This window comes from Schistocerca piceifrons, chromosome X, assembly GCF_021461385.2.
Source record: "Schistocerca piceifrons isolate TAMUIC-IGC-003096 chromosome X, iqSchPice1.1, whole genome shotgun sequence".
Taxonomy (NCBI): domain Eukaryota; kingdom Metazoa; phylum Arthropoda; class Insecta; order Orthoptera; family Acrididae; genus Schistocerca; species Schistocerca piceifrons.
The window spans coordinates 258,490,330-258,508,378 of NC_060149.1; the positions used below are offsets into that span (position 1 = coordinate 258,490,330).

Sequence of the window (18,049 nt, forward strand, 5' to 3'; positions counted from 1 at the left end):
ATTTGTGTTTATCCGTCGTCATATTATGTTTCTTCTATATTTAAAAATATTAATAACATGTAGGTATATATGTATATGTTACGTCTTATAATTATATATTTATATGTTATGTCTTAACAATTATTACACTTGACTTGACTCTGTTCTTCTGTTTATAACTGACAGTGGGTGTTTAGGTAGCACATTATGCATACTCACCATTGGCTACACAATTATGATTACTTTTATAACTATTACACTTCATAAATTTTTTGTTTTATAAATGATAAGCTGTGGTTATGTTGGCATATTGTGCAATCTGTTCACCATTGATTGTACAGTATTGTCACTGGTTCACCAATATATGCTCATTGCTAATATTTCTCAGACCCATACCCAAGCCTAGGTGGCTGCGAGTGTTAAAACAGTAGAATTGTAATTTTGCTTAGCTTCCATCCTACTCTTATAATTACGTTAGTCATGCACGCTATGACATTAGTATATTATTATTTCCTTTAAACCACCATATTGTAACTATGCTGCTGACCAGTTAGCCTTGCCAGCGTGCTCTGCACAGTGTGTGATAATAACAGTAGCCCACCAGTTATGTTGGGTTCTGGAATAATGGGGCTTTGCATCAGAGTGGTATTCAGGAGGGACTATCTACAACTAACCATCTCATTAAGTTAGAAACAGCAATCTGGCAGCCTTTTTTAAACATCAACACCTCACTGCAGTCTCTTTGGACCTACATAAGGCATACATCACCATGTGCTGCCATCACATTTTACCATATTTACCAGAGTATGACACACATCCCCCCACCGCACCCCCACCCTTTTTTTTTTAAAGAGAGGCTCCTTGACAATAATATATTTTTAACATAATCAGACTAACCAAAATTGGCTGTAGTACTGGCATAAAGTATCTGCCTAAAAAGTTAACAGTATACAGTATAACATGGCTTTTATGTTTCCATAATTAACGTTTTCCCGCTGCTTATGACATTTTTTATTGATCCCATCATATTTGCTGTGCCCACAATGTTAATTTTCACCTGATTTTACATCAACACATTTATAATTTTCCGGTGATTTACGTATTACAAAAAAATGTTTGTAGAGAAAAAATGACACTGGCAATATGCTGGCCATCCAGTAGTGTTTACAAATATTATGTGGTTAAGTTTCTTGACACCAGAGCACTCTAATCAGCAGATTTGAACTGGTAAATGTATAAGAGTTGGAACAATTCGTGCCGTATCTCCCACTGCTGCCAAGCTTTGCTCAGCATGGTGGCTGATGGGAGTAACTAGGTTCATTTGAATGAAGATATGACCAATCACATCATCTCCGAACTGTCTCTACTGCCCAAACGCAGTTTCATGATTGTTGTGATCATCGTGACACTTTGTCAAACCATATTTAGCGCATCTCAGCGTATGGACACTTGGAGCACTAGTTGACACTCTCATTCACTTTATGTTGCTCAAATGTTTTCAGTTTAAACACAGCACCAGTTATGTATTTTATTTATGCTGAGCAAAATGTGTTTCGAGAATTTATTCTCGTTGTCTAGTGCAGTATTTGCATATGTATTTTTTGTGATGTCACCCAAACAAAGAATGTGAGTGACAGTTTTCACGTGTTTGTGTTTCCAAATGTTGCTTCATCACTGAAAACAAGTTTCGCACTGAACGCATCCTCTTCCATGAGCTGTTGCAACCGCGCCAAAAATTAAGTGTTTGACTTTGTCATCGGGTGTCAGGGCTTGTAGCAATTATAAATGGTAAGGCTTCTGCTTTAGCCTTTTACATAAGATTTTCCAAACCGTAGGCTGTGGTATGTTTAGCTCCCCGCTTGCTTTATTCGTTGACTTCCGCGGGCTATGTGTGAAACTTGCCCGCATGCGTTCAACCGTTTCTTCACTCACTGCAGGCCGACCCATTGATTTCCCCTTACAGAGGCATCCAGAAGCTTTAAACTGCGCATACCATCGCCGAATGGAGTTGGCAGTTGGTGGATCTTTGTTGAACTTCGTCCTGAAGTGTCGTTGCACTGTTATGACTGACTGATGTGAGTGCATTTTGAGCACGACATACGCTTTCTCGGCTCCTGTCGCCATTTTGTCTCACTGCGCTCTCGAGTGCTCTGGTGGCAGAAACCTGAAGTGCGGCTTCAGCCGAACAAAACTTTGAGTTTTTCTACATATCTGTAGTGTGTCGTGACCATATGTCAATGAATGGAGCTACAGTAAATTTATGAAATCGCTTCAATCATTTGTAATTGCCCTGTAGATAGTAAACAAGTCCTTGACAAGTGTTTTGATGCTTGTTATGTGTGTGTGTATATATATATATATATATATATATATATATATATATATATATATATAATAGAGGGAAACATTCCACGTGGGAAAAATATATCTAAAAAGAAAGATGATGAAACTTACCAAACAAAAGCGCTGGCAGGTCGATAGACACACAAACAAACACAAACATACACACAAAATTCTAGCTTTCGCAACCAATGGTTGCCTCGTCAGGAAAGAGGGAAGGAGAAGGAAAGACAAAAGGATATGGGTTTTAAGGGAGAGGGTAAGGAGTCATTCCAATCCCGGGAGCGGAAAGACTTACCTTAGGGGGGAAAAAGGACAGGTATACACTCGCACACACACACATATCCATCCACACATACACAGACACAAGCAGACATTTGTAAAGGCAAATGTCTGCTTGTGTCTGTGTATGTGTGGATGGATATGTGTGTGTGTGCGAGTGTATACCTGTCCTTTTTTCCCCCTAAGGTAAGTCTTTCCGCTCCCAGGATTGGAATGACTCCTTACCCTCTCCCTTAAAACCCATATCCTTTTGTCTTTCCTTCTCCTTCCCTCTTTCCTGACGAGGCAACCATTGGTTGCGAAAGCTAGAATTTTGTGTGTATGTTTGTGTTTGTTTGTGTGTCTATCGACCTGCCAGCGCTTTTGTTTGGTAAGTTTCATCATCTTTCTTTTTAGATATATATATATAAAGTGCAAGGGGGTTCCTATATGTAACTTTTACAGCTTAAAACATTATTTCCCTCGCTTTACATTTTCTTGCACTTTACGCTTTTTTTACATCCCTTTAAAAGTGTGAAAGCGGGCTTTCACTCTACTTACTCAATACGTGTGCCGTATATTGTCTACATTTTGGTAATATAATGAGAAATAAAATAAAAAGAAACGGTTTTCATAGATTTCCAGACTGTTTTGTTTTCTACCTTCTTTCTTACAAACTGTGTTGTCTATGGTATCACAATTAACAACAACAACAACAACAATAATAATAATAATAATAATAATAATAATAATACCGTGGAGGCCCGGGAAAAGAATAGGCCTCCGGTATGTTCTGCCAGTCGTAAAAGGCTACGAAAAAAACAAACCACTAATAGGGCTAACCCCCTATTAGTGTGATTACTTGGTTCAGGACAGAACTAAAGAAGCCTCGGACAAGCGCCGTCATGGTCGAGGACGACACTTGAACCCTATGCCTGCCCACAATGGTAACGACACTGCTAGCCAACTGGAAAATGATTTAAATTCAAATAGAGGTGTTTTGCAGGATATGCTTCCTGCAACCACTCTAGAAGGAAAACAAAGACAGAGGATGAGATGGTCAGATGAAGTTGATCGACACCTCATGTTCTGTTATTACCAAGCAACAAACCTAGAAACCAACACAACTGGATACAGATCACAAGTATACACAACATTTATTACCAGATACCCGGAATTAAAATTTTTAACAGAATGACAACTAGCTGATCAGATTCGTGTAATAATCAAAAATAACAGGATACCCCAGTCAGAATTAGAAAACATCAAGCAACAAGTACAACAAATACTGAAACAAAATAATGTGCAATTAGAAGAAGAAGAAAATACAGTAATGGACTCAAACATCCCAGAGAAAACAAACAAAGAACAAAACGCATCAATTAAACAATCAGAGGAAAATGAAATCTTAAGACAGCCACCAGAACAAGCACAAATAGAACGTGAAGTGACACGCATGTTAGATACAGAAGAAAAATTTCAGTTGACATATATGGAATACAAAGACACAAATACAGACATTAGACCATTCTTGCATAGACCACCAAATAACCCACAAGTCGAAACAACAATAACAACTATCAACACAATCATACACAACAAAATAAATGAAAATACAACTATGGAAGAGTTATAACTACTGGTTTATATAGGAGCACTCACTACACTAAATATACACAGTAGGCAGAGATCAGAACCAACCAACACACAGAAGAAACCCACAAAACCAGCATGGCAACACAGGCTACAGTTCAGAATAGAAAAGCTGAGAAAAGACATCGGACAGCTAACACAATTTATAAGAAATGAAATATCAGACAAAAAACAAAAAAAGGTTAGGTAAAATCTCACAAGAAGAAGCAATAGAGCAATTAGATGAAGAGAAGCAGAAATTACAAGCATTGGCCAAACGACTTAGATGATACAAAAAAAGTGAAAATAGAAGGAAACAAAACCAAACATTCAACACAAACCAAAAGAAATTTTACCAGACAATAGATAACACACACATTAAAATAAACAATCCACCAAACATAACAGGGATGGAACACTTCTGGAGCAACATATGGTCAAACCCGGTACAACATAACAGGCATGCACGGTGGATACAAGCAGAAACAGATACAAGCAGAAACAGATACGTACAAGATGATACCACAAATGCCTGTAGTGATAATTTTGCAACATGAAGTCACCCAAGCAATTAATTCTACTCACAATTGGAAAGCCTCTGGAAAAGATAAAATAGCAAATTTCTGGCTAAAGTAGTTCACCTCAACACATTCACATCTAACTAAATTATTTAACAGACAGACCCATACACATTCCCTGATACACTTACACAAGGAATAACTTATCTGAAACCTAAAGATCAAGCAGACACAGCAGACACAGCAAACCCAGCTAAATATCGCCCCATAACATGCCTACCAACAATCTACAAAATATTAATTTCAGTGATTACACAGAAATTAATGACACATACAACACAGAACAAAATTATAAATGAAGAACAAAAAGGCTGCTGCAAAGGAGCATGAGGATGTAAAGAGCAACTGATAATAGATACAGAGGTGACATATCAAACTGAAACTAAACAAAGGTCGCTACACTATGCATACATTGATTACCAAAAAGCTTTTGATAGTATACCCCACTCATGGTTACTACAGATATTGGAAATATACAAAGTAGATCCTAAATTGATACAGTTCCTAAACATAGTAATGAAAAACTGGAAAACCAAACTTAATATCCAAACAAATTCAGATAATATCACATCACAGCCAATACAGATTAAGCGTGGAATATACCAAGGAGACTCATTAAGTCCTTTCTGGTTCTGTCTTGCCCTGAACCCACTATCCAACATGCTAAATAATACAAATTATGGATATAATATTACTGGAACATACCCACACAATATCTCACATTTGCTATACATGGATGATCTAAAACTACTGGCAACAACCAATCAACAACTCAACCAATTACTAAAGATAACAGAAGTATTCAGCAATGATATAAATATGGCTTTTGGAACAGACAAATGTAAGAAAAATAGCATAGTCAAGGGAAAACACACTAAACAAGAAGATTACATATTGGATAACCACAGCGACTGCATAGAAACGATGGGAAAAAAGATGCCTATAAATATCTAGGATACAGAAAAAAAATAGGAATAGATAATACAAATATTAAAGAAGAACTAAAAGAAAAATATAGCCAAAGACTAACAAAAATACTGAAAACAGAATTGACAGCAAGAACCAAGACAAAAGCTATAAATACTTATGCTATACCAATATTGACCTATTCATTTGGAGTAGTGAATTGGAGTAACACAGAACTAGAAGCACTCAATACACTTACATGATCACAATGCCACAAATATAGAACACATCACATACATTCAGCAACAGAAAGATTCACATTAAGCAGAAAGGAAGGAGGGAGGGGATTTATTGACATAAAAAAACCTACATTATGGACAGGTAGACAATTTAAGAAAATTCTTTCTAGAACGCGCAGAAACTAGCAAAATACACAAAGAAATCACTCATATAAATACATCGGCTACACCACTTCAATTTCATAACCACTTCTACAACCCTTTAGATCACATAACATCAACAGATACGAAGAAAGTAAATTGGAAAAAGAAAACACTACATGGCAAGCACCCGTATCATCTAACACAGCCACACATCGATCAAGACGCATCCAACACATGGCTAAGAAAAGACAATATATACAGTGAGACGGAAGGATTCATGATTGCAATACAGGATCAAACAATAAACACCAGATATTACAGCAAGCATATTATTAAAGATCCCAATACCATAACAGATAAATGCAGACTTTGCAAACAACAAATAGAAACAGTAGATCACATCACAAGTGGATGTACAATACTAGCAAATACAGAATACCCCAGAAGACATGACAATGTAGCAAAAATAATACATCAACAACTTGCCATAAAACATAAACTAATAAAACAACACGTTCCCACATAAAAGTATGCACCACAAAATGTACTGGAGAATGATGAATACAAATTATACTGGAACAGAACCATTATAACAGATAAAACACCACCACATAACAAACCTGACATCATACTCACCAATAAAAAGAAGAAATTAACACAACTAATCGAAATATCCATACCCAATACAACAAATATACAGAAGAAAACAGGGGAAAAAATTGAAAAATACATCCAACTGGCTGAGGAAGTCAAGGACATGTGGCATCAGGATAAAGTTGACATTATACCAATTATACTATCAACTACAGGAGTCATACCACACAATATCCACCAGTACATCAATGCAATACAGCTACATCCAAACATATATATACAACTACAGAAATCCGTAATTATTGATACGTGTTCAATAACCCGAAAGTTCCTAAATACAATGTAACATACACCGTACAGTTAAAAGGAAGTCACGCTTGATCAAGGTCTGCGTCATTTTCCATTTTTAACCAGACCTAAGGTCTGAGAAAGTAAAGAAATAATAATAATAATAATAATCCTAACAGCACATAATTTCTGAGGTTGTGGTTACGGTAAGACCTGACAGCACAGCTGTTCTTTTTGTGAATACATATCGGATTTCACTTCTGTACTGATGTGATAATGTTACAATGTCTCTTTCTTCCAAACGTATTGATTGCACCCTCACTGGCTCATTGACAAGACAGAGATTTAGATGATAGAATTAAATGTTACTTCCTCCCATGTTTCAAAAATTGTCAAATTTAAGCAGAGAAATAGATTGTTGTAGTTGTAAGTTCATAGCTTTTTATGTATCCTTTGTACTACTGCCATTCCAGTCGAAACGTCACACAGCTGTTTGAGCAACTTTGATACTGTATCGAACACTTTGGTGTATAAGGAAATCTTAGCCTGTTCAAATGAGACTATTGTTTCCCTGCCCTCCAGTTCCAAATTCTTCAAAATAAATCTGCACATGACCTCAACAGCCAGAGCATCACCTGTAAATGTAAGACAACCCCTATATACAGGGCTATTACAAATGATTGAAGCGATTTCATAAATTTACTGTAGCTCCATTCATTGACGTATGGTCACGACACACTACAGATACGTAGAAAAACTCATAAAGTTTTGTTCGGCTGAAGCCGCACTTCAGGTTTCTGCCGCCAGAGCACTCGAGAGCGCAGTGAGACAAAATGGCGACAGGAGCCGAGAAAGCGTATGTCGTGCTTGAAATGCACTCACATCAGTCAGTCATAACAGTGCAACGACACTTCAGGATGAAGTTCAACAAAGATCCACCAACTGCTAACTCCATTCGGCAATGGTATGCGCAGTTTAAAGCTTCTGGATGCGTCTGTAAGGGGAAATCAACGGTTGGCCTGCAGTGAGCGAAGAAACGGTTGAACGCGTGTGGGCAAGTTTCACGCGTAGCCCGCGGAAGTCGACGAATAAAGCAAGCAGGGAGCTAAACATACCACAGGATGGTGCTCCACCGCACTTCCATCATGATGTTCGGCATTTCTTAAACAGGAGATCGGAAAACCAATGCATCGGTCGTGGTGGAGATCATGATCAGAATTCATGTCATGGCCTCCACGCTCTCCCGACTTAACCCCACGCAATTTCTTTCTGTGGGGTTATGTGAAAGATTCAGTGTTTAAACCTCCTCTACCAAGAAACGTGCCAGAACTGCGAGCTCGCATCAACGATGCTTTCGAACTCATTGATGGGGACATGCTGCGCCGAGTGTGGAAGGAACTTGATTATCGTCTTGATGTCTGCCGAATCACTAAAGGGGCACATATCGAACATTTGTGAATGCCTAGAAAAACGTTTTGAGTTTTTGTATGTGTGTGCAAAGCATTGTGAAAATATCTCAAATAATAAAGTTATTGTAGAGCTGTGAAATCGCTTCAATCATTTGTAATGACCCTGTACTCTATTAAACTACGTAAAAATGCTGACTTCAGTAGCCATACTTTAATCCATGGATATAAGAACACCTTACATTCTTCGAAACATGCATTTGGGAAAAAAGCCTTATCTTTTAATCGGGTAAATACAGTACTTATCCTCCATAACTGGAGCTTCTGAGGATCCCTGCCAATTTTTATTAGCTAGAGTCTATTTCATCAGTTGTTCGAGATTAGATTTGGTAAGTTGCTGTGCTCCCCTGGGTCCAAGAGGAAGTCATCCTACATAACTTCACACTGAGTGTTATACTCTTCACCACTTTTCAATGATCTATTGATTTGTTTCGGATCATTGGTCATACCTGTACTTGTATCTTGACGATCTTTGCATTTGGTATGGCTCCCATTGTGTAGCCTTGTTCGATCCTGACCCAAAACTCCATTTGGGTACCCAGCACTCAGAGGTTGTTCTACAGTCAAGATTTTTGGGACTCACTTTTCATAAAATGCTTACATGACTATTATATATTCATCAACTAGAGACTACCTGTATCCGAATGCTTAACGCTCATTGATTTCCTGCCCACACCTTTTGGCCATGTCGATCTCCTCCATAGTTAGTGACCCTTGGTCTTGTCTAGTTTGGACTATGGTTGCCAGTATTATGGCTCTGTGGCACCTTCAGCTTTTAAATTTCTGGACCCAGTCCATCATCATGGAGAGTTACTGGCCACTTGTGCATCCTAGGCTAGTATTGTGGGCAGTCTCCTTGCCAATGAGGGGATCTTTCTTCTTCACTTCCAGCAGTCCAAACTCTTACCCACTTATGCAGTCACCACTGATAGTTTTAAAATCATTCAACGCCCCAAATTATTTTTGCATACAAGGGACATTGACCCCTAATCCATGCTTTCAGTTGGGATTACCAGTTGGAATGCACCTTGAGGCCCTCTGCTGCATCCTCTGTCTATCTCTCAGGTATGTATCAACATATGCTTTAACATTTCCTGCAGACCAGGAACAACATTCATTGCCAGTAACATTTGGAATTTTTACAACAGAGCTTACAGCCATTAACAGAGCTCTATGTTCTATTAAACAGGCCTTCATTGACTTTGTTTTAATTTGTAGCAATTCTGTGAGCAGTCTCCAAACCATTGATAGATGTTACTCTCATCACTTTGTGATATCTGGATTCATGACCAGCTCTCTGACCTTAGTGTATTGCCTGCTCAGATGTCTTTCTCTGGATTCCAAGCCATGTGGATATCCCAGGGAATAAACTGACCATTTACTTGGCTAAAGAAGCAATTACTCACCCAACATTCACCTTTGATTCCAGACACGGTTTTGTGGGTGAAAACAAGACCTTTCATTGCTCTGAAACGATCATCATCCAGTGGAGTACTGTCCTCTCTAACAAATGCCACACTGTTGAGGAGACTACTGTTGCATGGTGCTCATCCTTCCATTTCTCCTGGAAAGAGTCCACCATCCTGTATCACCTCCAAATTGACCATACCAGATTAAACTATAGTTTTGTTATATGTAACAAGCCATCACCTTTTTTGTGGTTGTGGAGCCTTGCAGACACCAACTAACATCTTGGTAGAATGGCCCCTTCTTCTGGCACTCCATACTGAACATGGTCCTGTAGATTATCTACATTTAATGTTGGTGGATGACTAATTGACCATGAAAATGGTTCTCAGTTTTCTCTGTGAAAGTGGTTTTTATTCTCAGATCCTTCATTGAGTTGGCAGGGTAATTTTATGTGCATGGGGTTTCTCTCACCACAATGAGCTCTTGAAGCTCCCTCATCTGCTCTGATCCATGTATTGGTCTGACCCATATGCTTTTACTTGTCTATAAATTATTGCTCAGCTATAGCATCAATATTTTCCATCTCCAAAATTCCACGGTCAGCACGTCTTTGCTGCTACGCGGAGGACATGGGTTCGATTCTCGGTCCTGCTGAGGATTTTTCTTTAATGAGAGGAGTGGAGCAGGGTGCAATGAGGTTTGTTAGCCCAATTGAGGAGCTATTTGAATGAGTAGTAGTGCCTCCAAGGTCAAGAAAGCCAACAAGGCCCAGGAGAGCGGTGCGCTGATCCCCACGTCCCTCTATACCGCACCTGATGATGCCATTGGAAGAGGATGGCACAAGTCCACTGGTCCATCAGGGCCAGAATGTGGAGCACTGCTTTCTTGTTATGACATCAATATTGCTTTCAGCACCTAAATTCTCCTACGTACTTCCATAATCTGATCAAATTTCTTGCAAAGGTAATTAATTCCAGATGAACTATCAATTGACTGGGGGACTAATGACCTCACTGTTTATTCCCTTAACCAGCCAACCAACTAACCTACCTATCTGCCTGAACAAAAGGTTAGGTTTTGGCTGTTTTTGTTGACAGTACTAGGATTGAGGTTGAATTTCCTAGATGTGCTGACCAGCCTTTCCAATTCTCAGAGATTTTAAAACGTTTCTGATTAGATTAATAATAATAATAATAATAATAATAATAATAATAATAATAATACATGTTATGATTTATGTTTACAGATGGTACCACAGGAAGTGCCCAAGTCGAAGAACTAGAAGAAATTGCCAGTGATGCTGCAAATACAGTTGCTCAAGACTCATCTGAGAGGACAAGCACTGAAAATCAACAGAACAGGGTAGAGCAAGACAGTGAGAATGCTTCTACAGATACAAATGCCAGGTGCTAATGAAAATATCGTTTACTTACTGTACTAAATTTGATTCACAATATTTTAGAACATGTAGGCCTATACACAGTACTACTGTTACCTTGCTGTGCACATATTCACATTTAAGATATGAGGAACAAGTTGCTGTCAGTTTGGAACAAGAAGTAATATACTAGATTTTCTTTCTTCTGAACATTTAATTGATAATGCTTGTGGTATTTGCAGATGTTTTAATTTTGCTTTTGCAGTTAGCACTGCTCATCCAAGAATTTATTGCACTGGTTTTTGTCTCCCAGTGAGTGCATGGTACAATGGTTATCACAGGGGACTCACATTTGGGGGTTCAAAGAGTTCTTTGGTATTCTAGAATAACATTTTCTGATACTTCCCTAAACCACTTAAGGTGAATACCAGGGTTGTGACTTCTGAAAGGTTACTGGCAATTTCCTGTGATTGCATTATGTCTTTAATGGCCTTTTTGTTGAAATTATGTCAAACCCTAGTCAATGTGATTTTCCTTTTCCATCCTGTATACAGCTTTTCAAGTAAAATGGCACAATGCTTGAGACACTAGACTCAGATTCAGGAGGAACACCTTACAAATTCCTATTTGGCCATTCACAATTAGGTGTCCCATGGTTTCCTGGATTGAAAACAGTTAATCTAAGAATTGTTACTTTGAAAATGAGATTGATAGTTTTCTTCCCTCTCTCTCATATCAGAACTCCTACTCCATACCTAATGACACATCTTTGCATAATGTTAAATTCTTGTCTTCCTTATTCTTCTTATAACTCACTAAGAAAGTATTTTATTCAGTACTTCACTGCCCATTTTTTCCCATAGGTGGGAAACTGTTTGTAGAAGCCTCAAAATGGATATGTGAGGAGCCAGTATTGTAGGGTAACCTAAATATATAGCCTTGTTTTGCAGAATATTCTTTGAGTTAGTCATATCTCTTAATCTGGTGGAAAAACTATTGTTACACTTTCATTTAAATTCTATTAATGTGCCTGCTACACACATTCTTACAGTAATTCTGCCAATTTTTCATTGTTTAATTTGTTGTTTCCTTACCATAACTTTTCTCTTTTATCTTTATATCCTAATTAGTTTTCATCCTTTTTGTTTTTTGTGTTTAGGAATTTTTGCCCGGTTTGATCAGTCAAAATAAACCTGACACTCACTCAACTTCAGTGTATAGGACTCCATGTTGAACCACCTTAAGTATGCTAGCACACTATTAGAATACCCACCATTGGTCATTGTAAGTTCATGGGACAAAATATTAATCATACCCATAAACAAGCCCACCACTTCCTTTGGAGTGCTGTAGGTGGTATGGAACTGGAACCAGTGGTCATCCTTCACTGCTGGTGCAGGTCGTGGAAGTGAAGTGTTGTGTAAGTGCCAGTGTCAGTTAGTTGCCCATATCAATGTAGAAATGTGGACACTTCAGTCTTTGAGGAAGACAAGAGCTGTATTTACAAGGCTGTATGCACAACTTCCTGGTTTGACACACACTTAGGCATCCCATTGTACCTCAATTGCCCCACTAAATCAACAGATTTTCATCCTGTGGACAATGTCTGGGATTACATGAACAGTGGTGAAACAGAGCAACCAACGTTTCCACTATTTGCTAGTACCTGCTGTGGCTTCAGCTGGATATGGTATACTTGAAGACACTTGTAGAATTCCTTACTCACAGAACTGGGGTCATTATCAAAGCTAGATGTGATGTTACACAAAATTATCTTGATTTCTTCAGGCAGTTAACAATTTCTATTTAGTGAATGTTGGTGCACATAATTGTTCGCCAAACTCAGTTTCATCCTGTCATGTAATTAATTCATTTGTTACTTTTTTATTTTATTGTTCTCATATGGATTTGGGTAACAAGGTCATGACTTGGTAGATTGCCTGCTAGAAATTAAGCACCCAGAAGACATAATCAGATGTCACTGTACCTTTGTACACATACACACCATCAGTAGGTATGTAAATTATCAGTAGAACATCCACCAGAGACATTATTGTTGTTCATCTGTAGAGGTTACAGGGCATAAAGTTACCTTCCGTTAGGAATGTGCAATTCACTCAAAGACGGTGATACGATTGAAAAATGATAGAGTACAGCAATGAGTCATCCGTTCCTTTCAGGAAAGGATGACTTGGAAGGTTACAAGGCACAACATGGTACATAAAGGGCATGAACAGCATCAGACATCGAGTGATCACTGTGAAGCACACGCAGATGCTGAATATTCGTGTGAGACAGTGTATCAGCACCAGAAAGAGTTAGAAAGGGGCCTCACAGTATCTCTCTACTTGGCCGGGTGGTCAAATCATGCTACATCCAGATTTTCAAGGCATTATGAAGTGACAGTGGCAGTGTGAGGGCAGGCATAATAGTTGTCAAGTTTCCAGCCAACCGCAATCACTGTATTGCCCCAATCACATCTTAATCCAATCACATCTGCACCTGACATGCAAAAAAGTCACTGACTCCATGCAGTATTCTACATTATCTCACTATTCTGGTAGAACACAAGCAGCAGCCAGGCTACAGAATTACCATCCCATGTGAAGGCTGCCATTAACACACAAACACAGATAGCTGCATTTGGAGTGGTGCGAGACCGGGGAGCATGCACTGCTGATAAATGGCATCACATTTTGTTCATCAATGAGTTGTGCTTTTTCACTATCCTTGATGACTGTTGTTGGTGATTGTTGGAGACCTGAGGAGAGATTCCAGTGAGTTACTTCTGGCATCATGGTGTGGGAATCATTGGGTATGACTTCATGGTGCAGATGGTAATGGTTGGAGGAACTGTGACAGCACAATAGTATGTTGAATAACATATTGGTTTCTCAAGTATTACCTCTCATGTGACATCTCTTTTTCAATAGGATGATGCTTGTCCACAGATGGCACATGCCTCTATGAATTTTCTGCATGATGTTGAAGTACTCTTGTGAAGGCTATCAAAGACCAGGTAAAATATTTGTGGGCCAGCTTGCCTGAGGAGAGGATACAATGGCTTTGTGGGACCCTTCTCAACTGAGTCAATCTGTGTATCCAGGCCAGAAGGGATGAAATGCCATACTGATAGAGGGGTTCATACTGCTAAGGTCTTTGTAAATTTGATTTTACTCGATGTTAACAAATTTATCTTCTTCAGAAACGCTTTACTTGCCATTGCCAGTCTACATTTTATATCTTCTCTACTTCGACCATCATCAGTTATTTTGCTTCCCCAATAGCAAAACTCCTTTACTACTTGAAGTGTCTCATTTCCTAATCTAATACCCTCAGCATCACCTGATTTAATTCGACTACATTCCATTATCCTCGTTTTGCTTTTGTTGATGTTCATCTTATATCCTCCTTTCAAGACACTGTCCATTCCATTCAACTGCTCTTGCAAGTCCTTTGCTGTCTCCGATAGAATTACAATGTCATCGGCGAACCTCAAAGTTTTTATTTCTTCTCCATGGATTTTAATACCTACTCCAGATTTTTCTTTTGTTTCCTTTACTGCTTGCTCAATATACAGATTGAATAACATCGGGGAGAGACTACAACTCTGTCTCGCTCCCTTCCCAACCACTGCTTCTCTCTCATGCCCCTCGATTCTTATAACTGCCATCTGGTTTCTGTACAAATTGTAAATAGCCTTTCGCTCCCTGTATTTTACCTCTACCACCTTTAGAATTTGAAAGAGAGTATTCCAGTCAACATTGTCAAAAGCTTTCTACAAGTCTACAAATGCTAGAAACATAGGTTTGCCTTTCCTTAATCTTTCTTCTAAGATAAGTCGTAAGGTCAGTATTGCCTCACGTGTTCCAACATTTCTACAGAATCCAAACTGATCTTCCCCGAGGTCAGCTTCTACCAGTTTTTCCATTTGTCTGTAAAGAATTTGTGTTAGTAATTTGCAGCTGTGACTTATTAAACTGATAGTTCGGTGATTTTCACATCTGTCAACACCTGCTGTCTCTGGGATTGGAATTATTATATTCTTCTTGAAGTCTGAGGGTATTTCGCCTGTCTCATACATCTTGCTCACCAGATGGAAGAGTTTTGTCAGGACTGTCTCTCCCAAGGTTGTCTGTAGTTCTAATGGAATGTTGTCTATTCCCGGGGCCTTGTTTCGACTCAGGTCTTTCAGTGCTCTGTCAAACTCTTCATGCAGTATCGTATCTCCCATTTCATCTTCATCTACATTCTCTTCCATTTCCATAATATTGTCCTCAAGTACATCGCCCTTGTATAGACCCTCTATATACTCCTTCCACCTTTCTGCTTTCCCTTCTTTGCTTAGAACTGGTTTTCCATCTGAGATCTTGATATTCATACAAGTGGTTCTCTTTTCTCCAAAGGTCCCTTTAATTTTCCTGTAGGCAGTATCTGTCTTACCCCTAGTGAGATAAGCATCTGCATCCTTACATTGGTCCTCTAGCCATCCCTGCAAGCCATTTTGCATTTCACGTCGATCTCATTTTTGAGACGTCTGTATTCCTTTTTGCCCACTTCATTTACTGCATTTTTATATTTTCTCCTTTCATCAATTAAATTCAACATTTCTTCTGTTTTTGCAATTTCTTTAGTTTTTATGTACAGTTCATAACCAATAGATTGTGATCAGAGTCCACATTTGCCCCTGGAAATGTCTTAAAATTTAAAACCTGGTTCCTAAATCTCTGTCTTACCATTATATAATCTATCTGATACCTTCTAGTATCTCCAGGCTTCTTCCATGTATACAACCTTCTTTCATGATTCTTGAACCAAGTGTTAGCTATGATTAAGTTATGCTCTGGGCAAAACTCTACCAGGTGGCTTCCTCTTTCATTTCTTAGCCCCAATCCATATTCACCTACTATGTTTCCTTCTCTCCCTTTTCCTACTATCGAATTCCAGTCACCCATGACTATTAAATTTTTGTCTCCCTTCACTACTTGAATAATTTCTTTTATCTCATCATACATTTCATCAATTTCATCATCATCTGCAGAGCTAGTTGGCATATAAACCTGTACTACTGTAGTAGGCATGGGCTTCGTGTCTATCTTGGCCACAATAATGCATTCACTATGCTGTTTGTAGTAGCTTACCTGCACTCCTATTTTTTTTTATTCATTATTAAACCTACTCCTGCATTACCCCTATTTGATTTTGTATTTATAACCCTGTATTCACCTGACCAAAAGTATTTTTCCTCCTGCCACCGAACTTCACTAATTCCCACTATATCTAACTTTAACCTATCCATTTCCCTTTTCAAATTTTCTAATCTACCTGCCCGGTTAAGGGATGTGACATTCTGATAAATAGTTTGGACAAGAAGAGAATAGAAGCTTTCGAAATGTGGTGCTACAGAAGAATGCTGAAGATTAGATGGGTAGATCACATAACTAATGATGAAGTATTGAATTGGGGAGAAGAGGAGTATGTGGCACAATTTGACAAAAAGAAGGTACCGGTTAGTAGGATATGTTGTGAGTCATCAAGGGATCACAAATTTAGCATTGGAGGGCAGCGTGGAGGGTAAAAATCGTAGAGGGAGACCAAGAGATGAATACACTATGCAGATTCAGAAGGATGTGGGTTGCAGTAAGTACTGGGAGATGAAGAAACTTGCACAGGATAGGGTAGCATGGAGAGCTGCATCAAACCAGTCTCAGGACTGGAGACAACAACAACAAAATCACATAAATAATTTCACGTTCCAGCTGCACACATGAAGTTACGTTCCATATTCTCCTTCCCTTCTGGTTGCTTCACATTTTCAGCAGGTATTGTATATTGGAACTGTTCACAAAAGACTTTGTCCTAAAAACAGTTGTAACTAGACTTAGTTAGAAGAAAGAACTAACATGTGCAGCTTCAAATTTTTCGATTACAGCAAGTAAAAATTGCAAGGAAATCAGATTATTTGTTCATAAACTCAACTGTAATAATTAATCTTTAACTCATACTCTGAATATATGCTTTCAGGAGAGACGGTGCTGTTGATGATGCAATGGTCCTGAATTCTGATTATGGAGCAGAAGTTGAAGTTGAAGTAGAACCAAATTCTAGAGGAGGAGATGCTGCTAGTGCACTTCCTTCAACAGCAGAAACTCAACCTCAGTTTAGAGAAAATTCTGCCCAGTCTATACAGTTTGAAAATAGAGTAAGCTAAAAGTTCTTATTGTTAAGTTTACTTAAGAAAACTTACCTTCTTACTACTACTACTACTACTACTACTACTACTACATACAAAGGACATTTATTACTTTGGGAGACTGTAGAAGGCTCTACACAATCTCTAGTACTCTTCACTTTTTATGTGTGGACGGGGAGGGGAGGGGGTCATCATCGTATGTACGAAGTTTCTTTGACCTTCGAAGGAGACTGGTGACGTTGGTATCTAAATCACATTTTGTTTGTCTGGACATATAATTCTTACCTTTATAGATTTTTTTAAAGGTTGTGGGGAGAGGGGGGTGGGGGAGTGACACAGAACATTCTGATGTTATGTCTTTGCGTTCTGTTTGATAGTGACAAAGACTGTGAATTTTGTAGTTCATTGAAATAGAAATATTGGAATGTATTAACAGGAAAGTACTCAGGCATCATACGTTTTACGAGAACCTGATTAAAAAACTCTTGAGAATCATGTCCGCCAAATCATTTATGTATGTAGAAAATAATAGCAGTCTCACCACATTTCCCTGGGCACTCCTGATTATATCCTGGTCTCCGATGAACACATGCTGCTGAGGACAACATACTGGGTTCTATTACTTAAGAAGTCTTACAGCC

At 38.6% G+C, this 18,049-nt stretch overlaps 1 protein-coding gene across 1 annotated transcript in view; it reads left to right on the plus strand.

Annotated features, from left to right (window-relative positions):
• The window catches only part of LOC124723129 (E3 ubiquitin-protein ligase HUWE1), a 360,906-nt gene that overhangs the window by 188,873 nt on the left and 153,984 nt on the right, over positions 1-18,049 (plus strand). The window contains exons 33-34 of the mRNA XM_047248317.1: positions 11,084-11,243; positions 17,240-17,417. Of these exons, the coding sequence (XP_047104273.1) occupies positions 11,084-11,243; positions 17,240-17,417 (338 nt within the window). The remainder of the gene's footprint in view (positions 1-11,083; positions 11,244-17,239; positions 17,418-18,049) is intronic.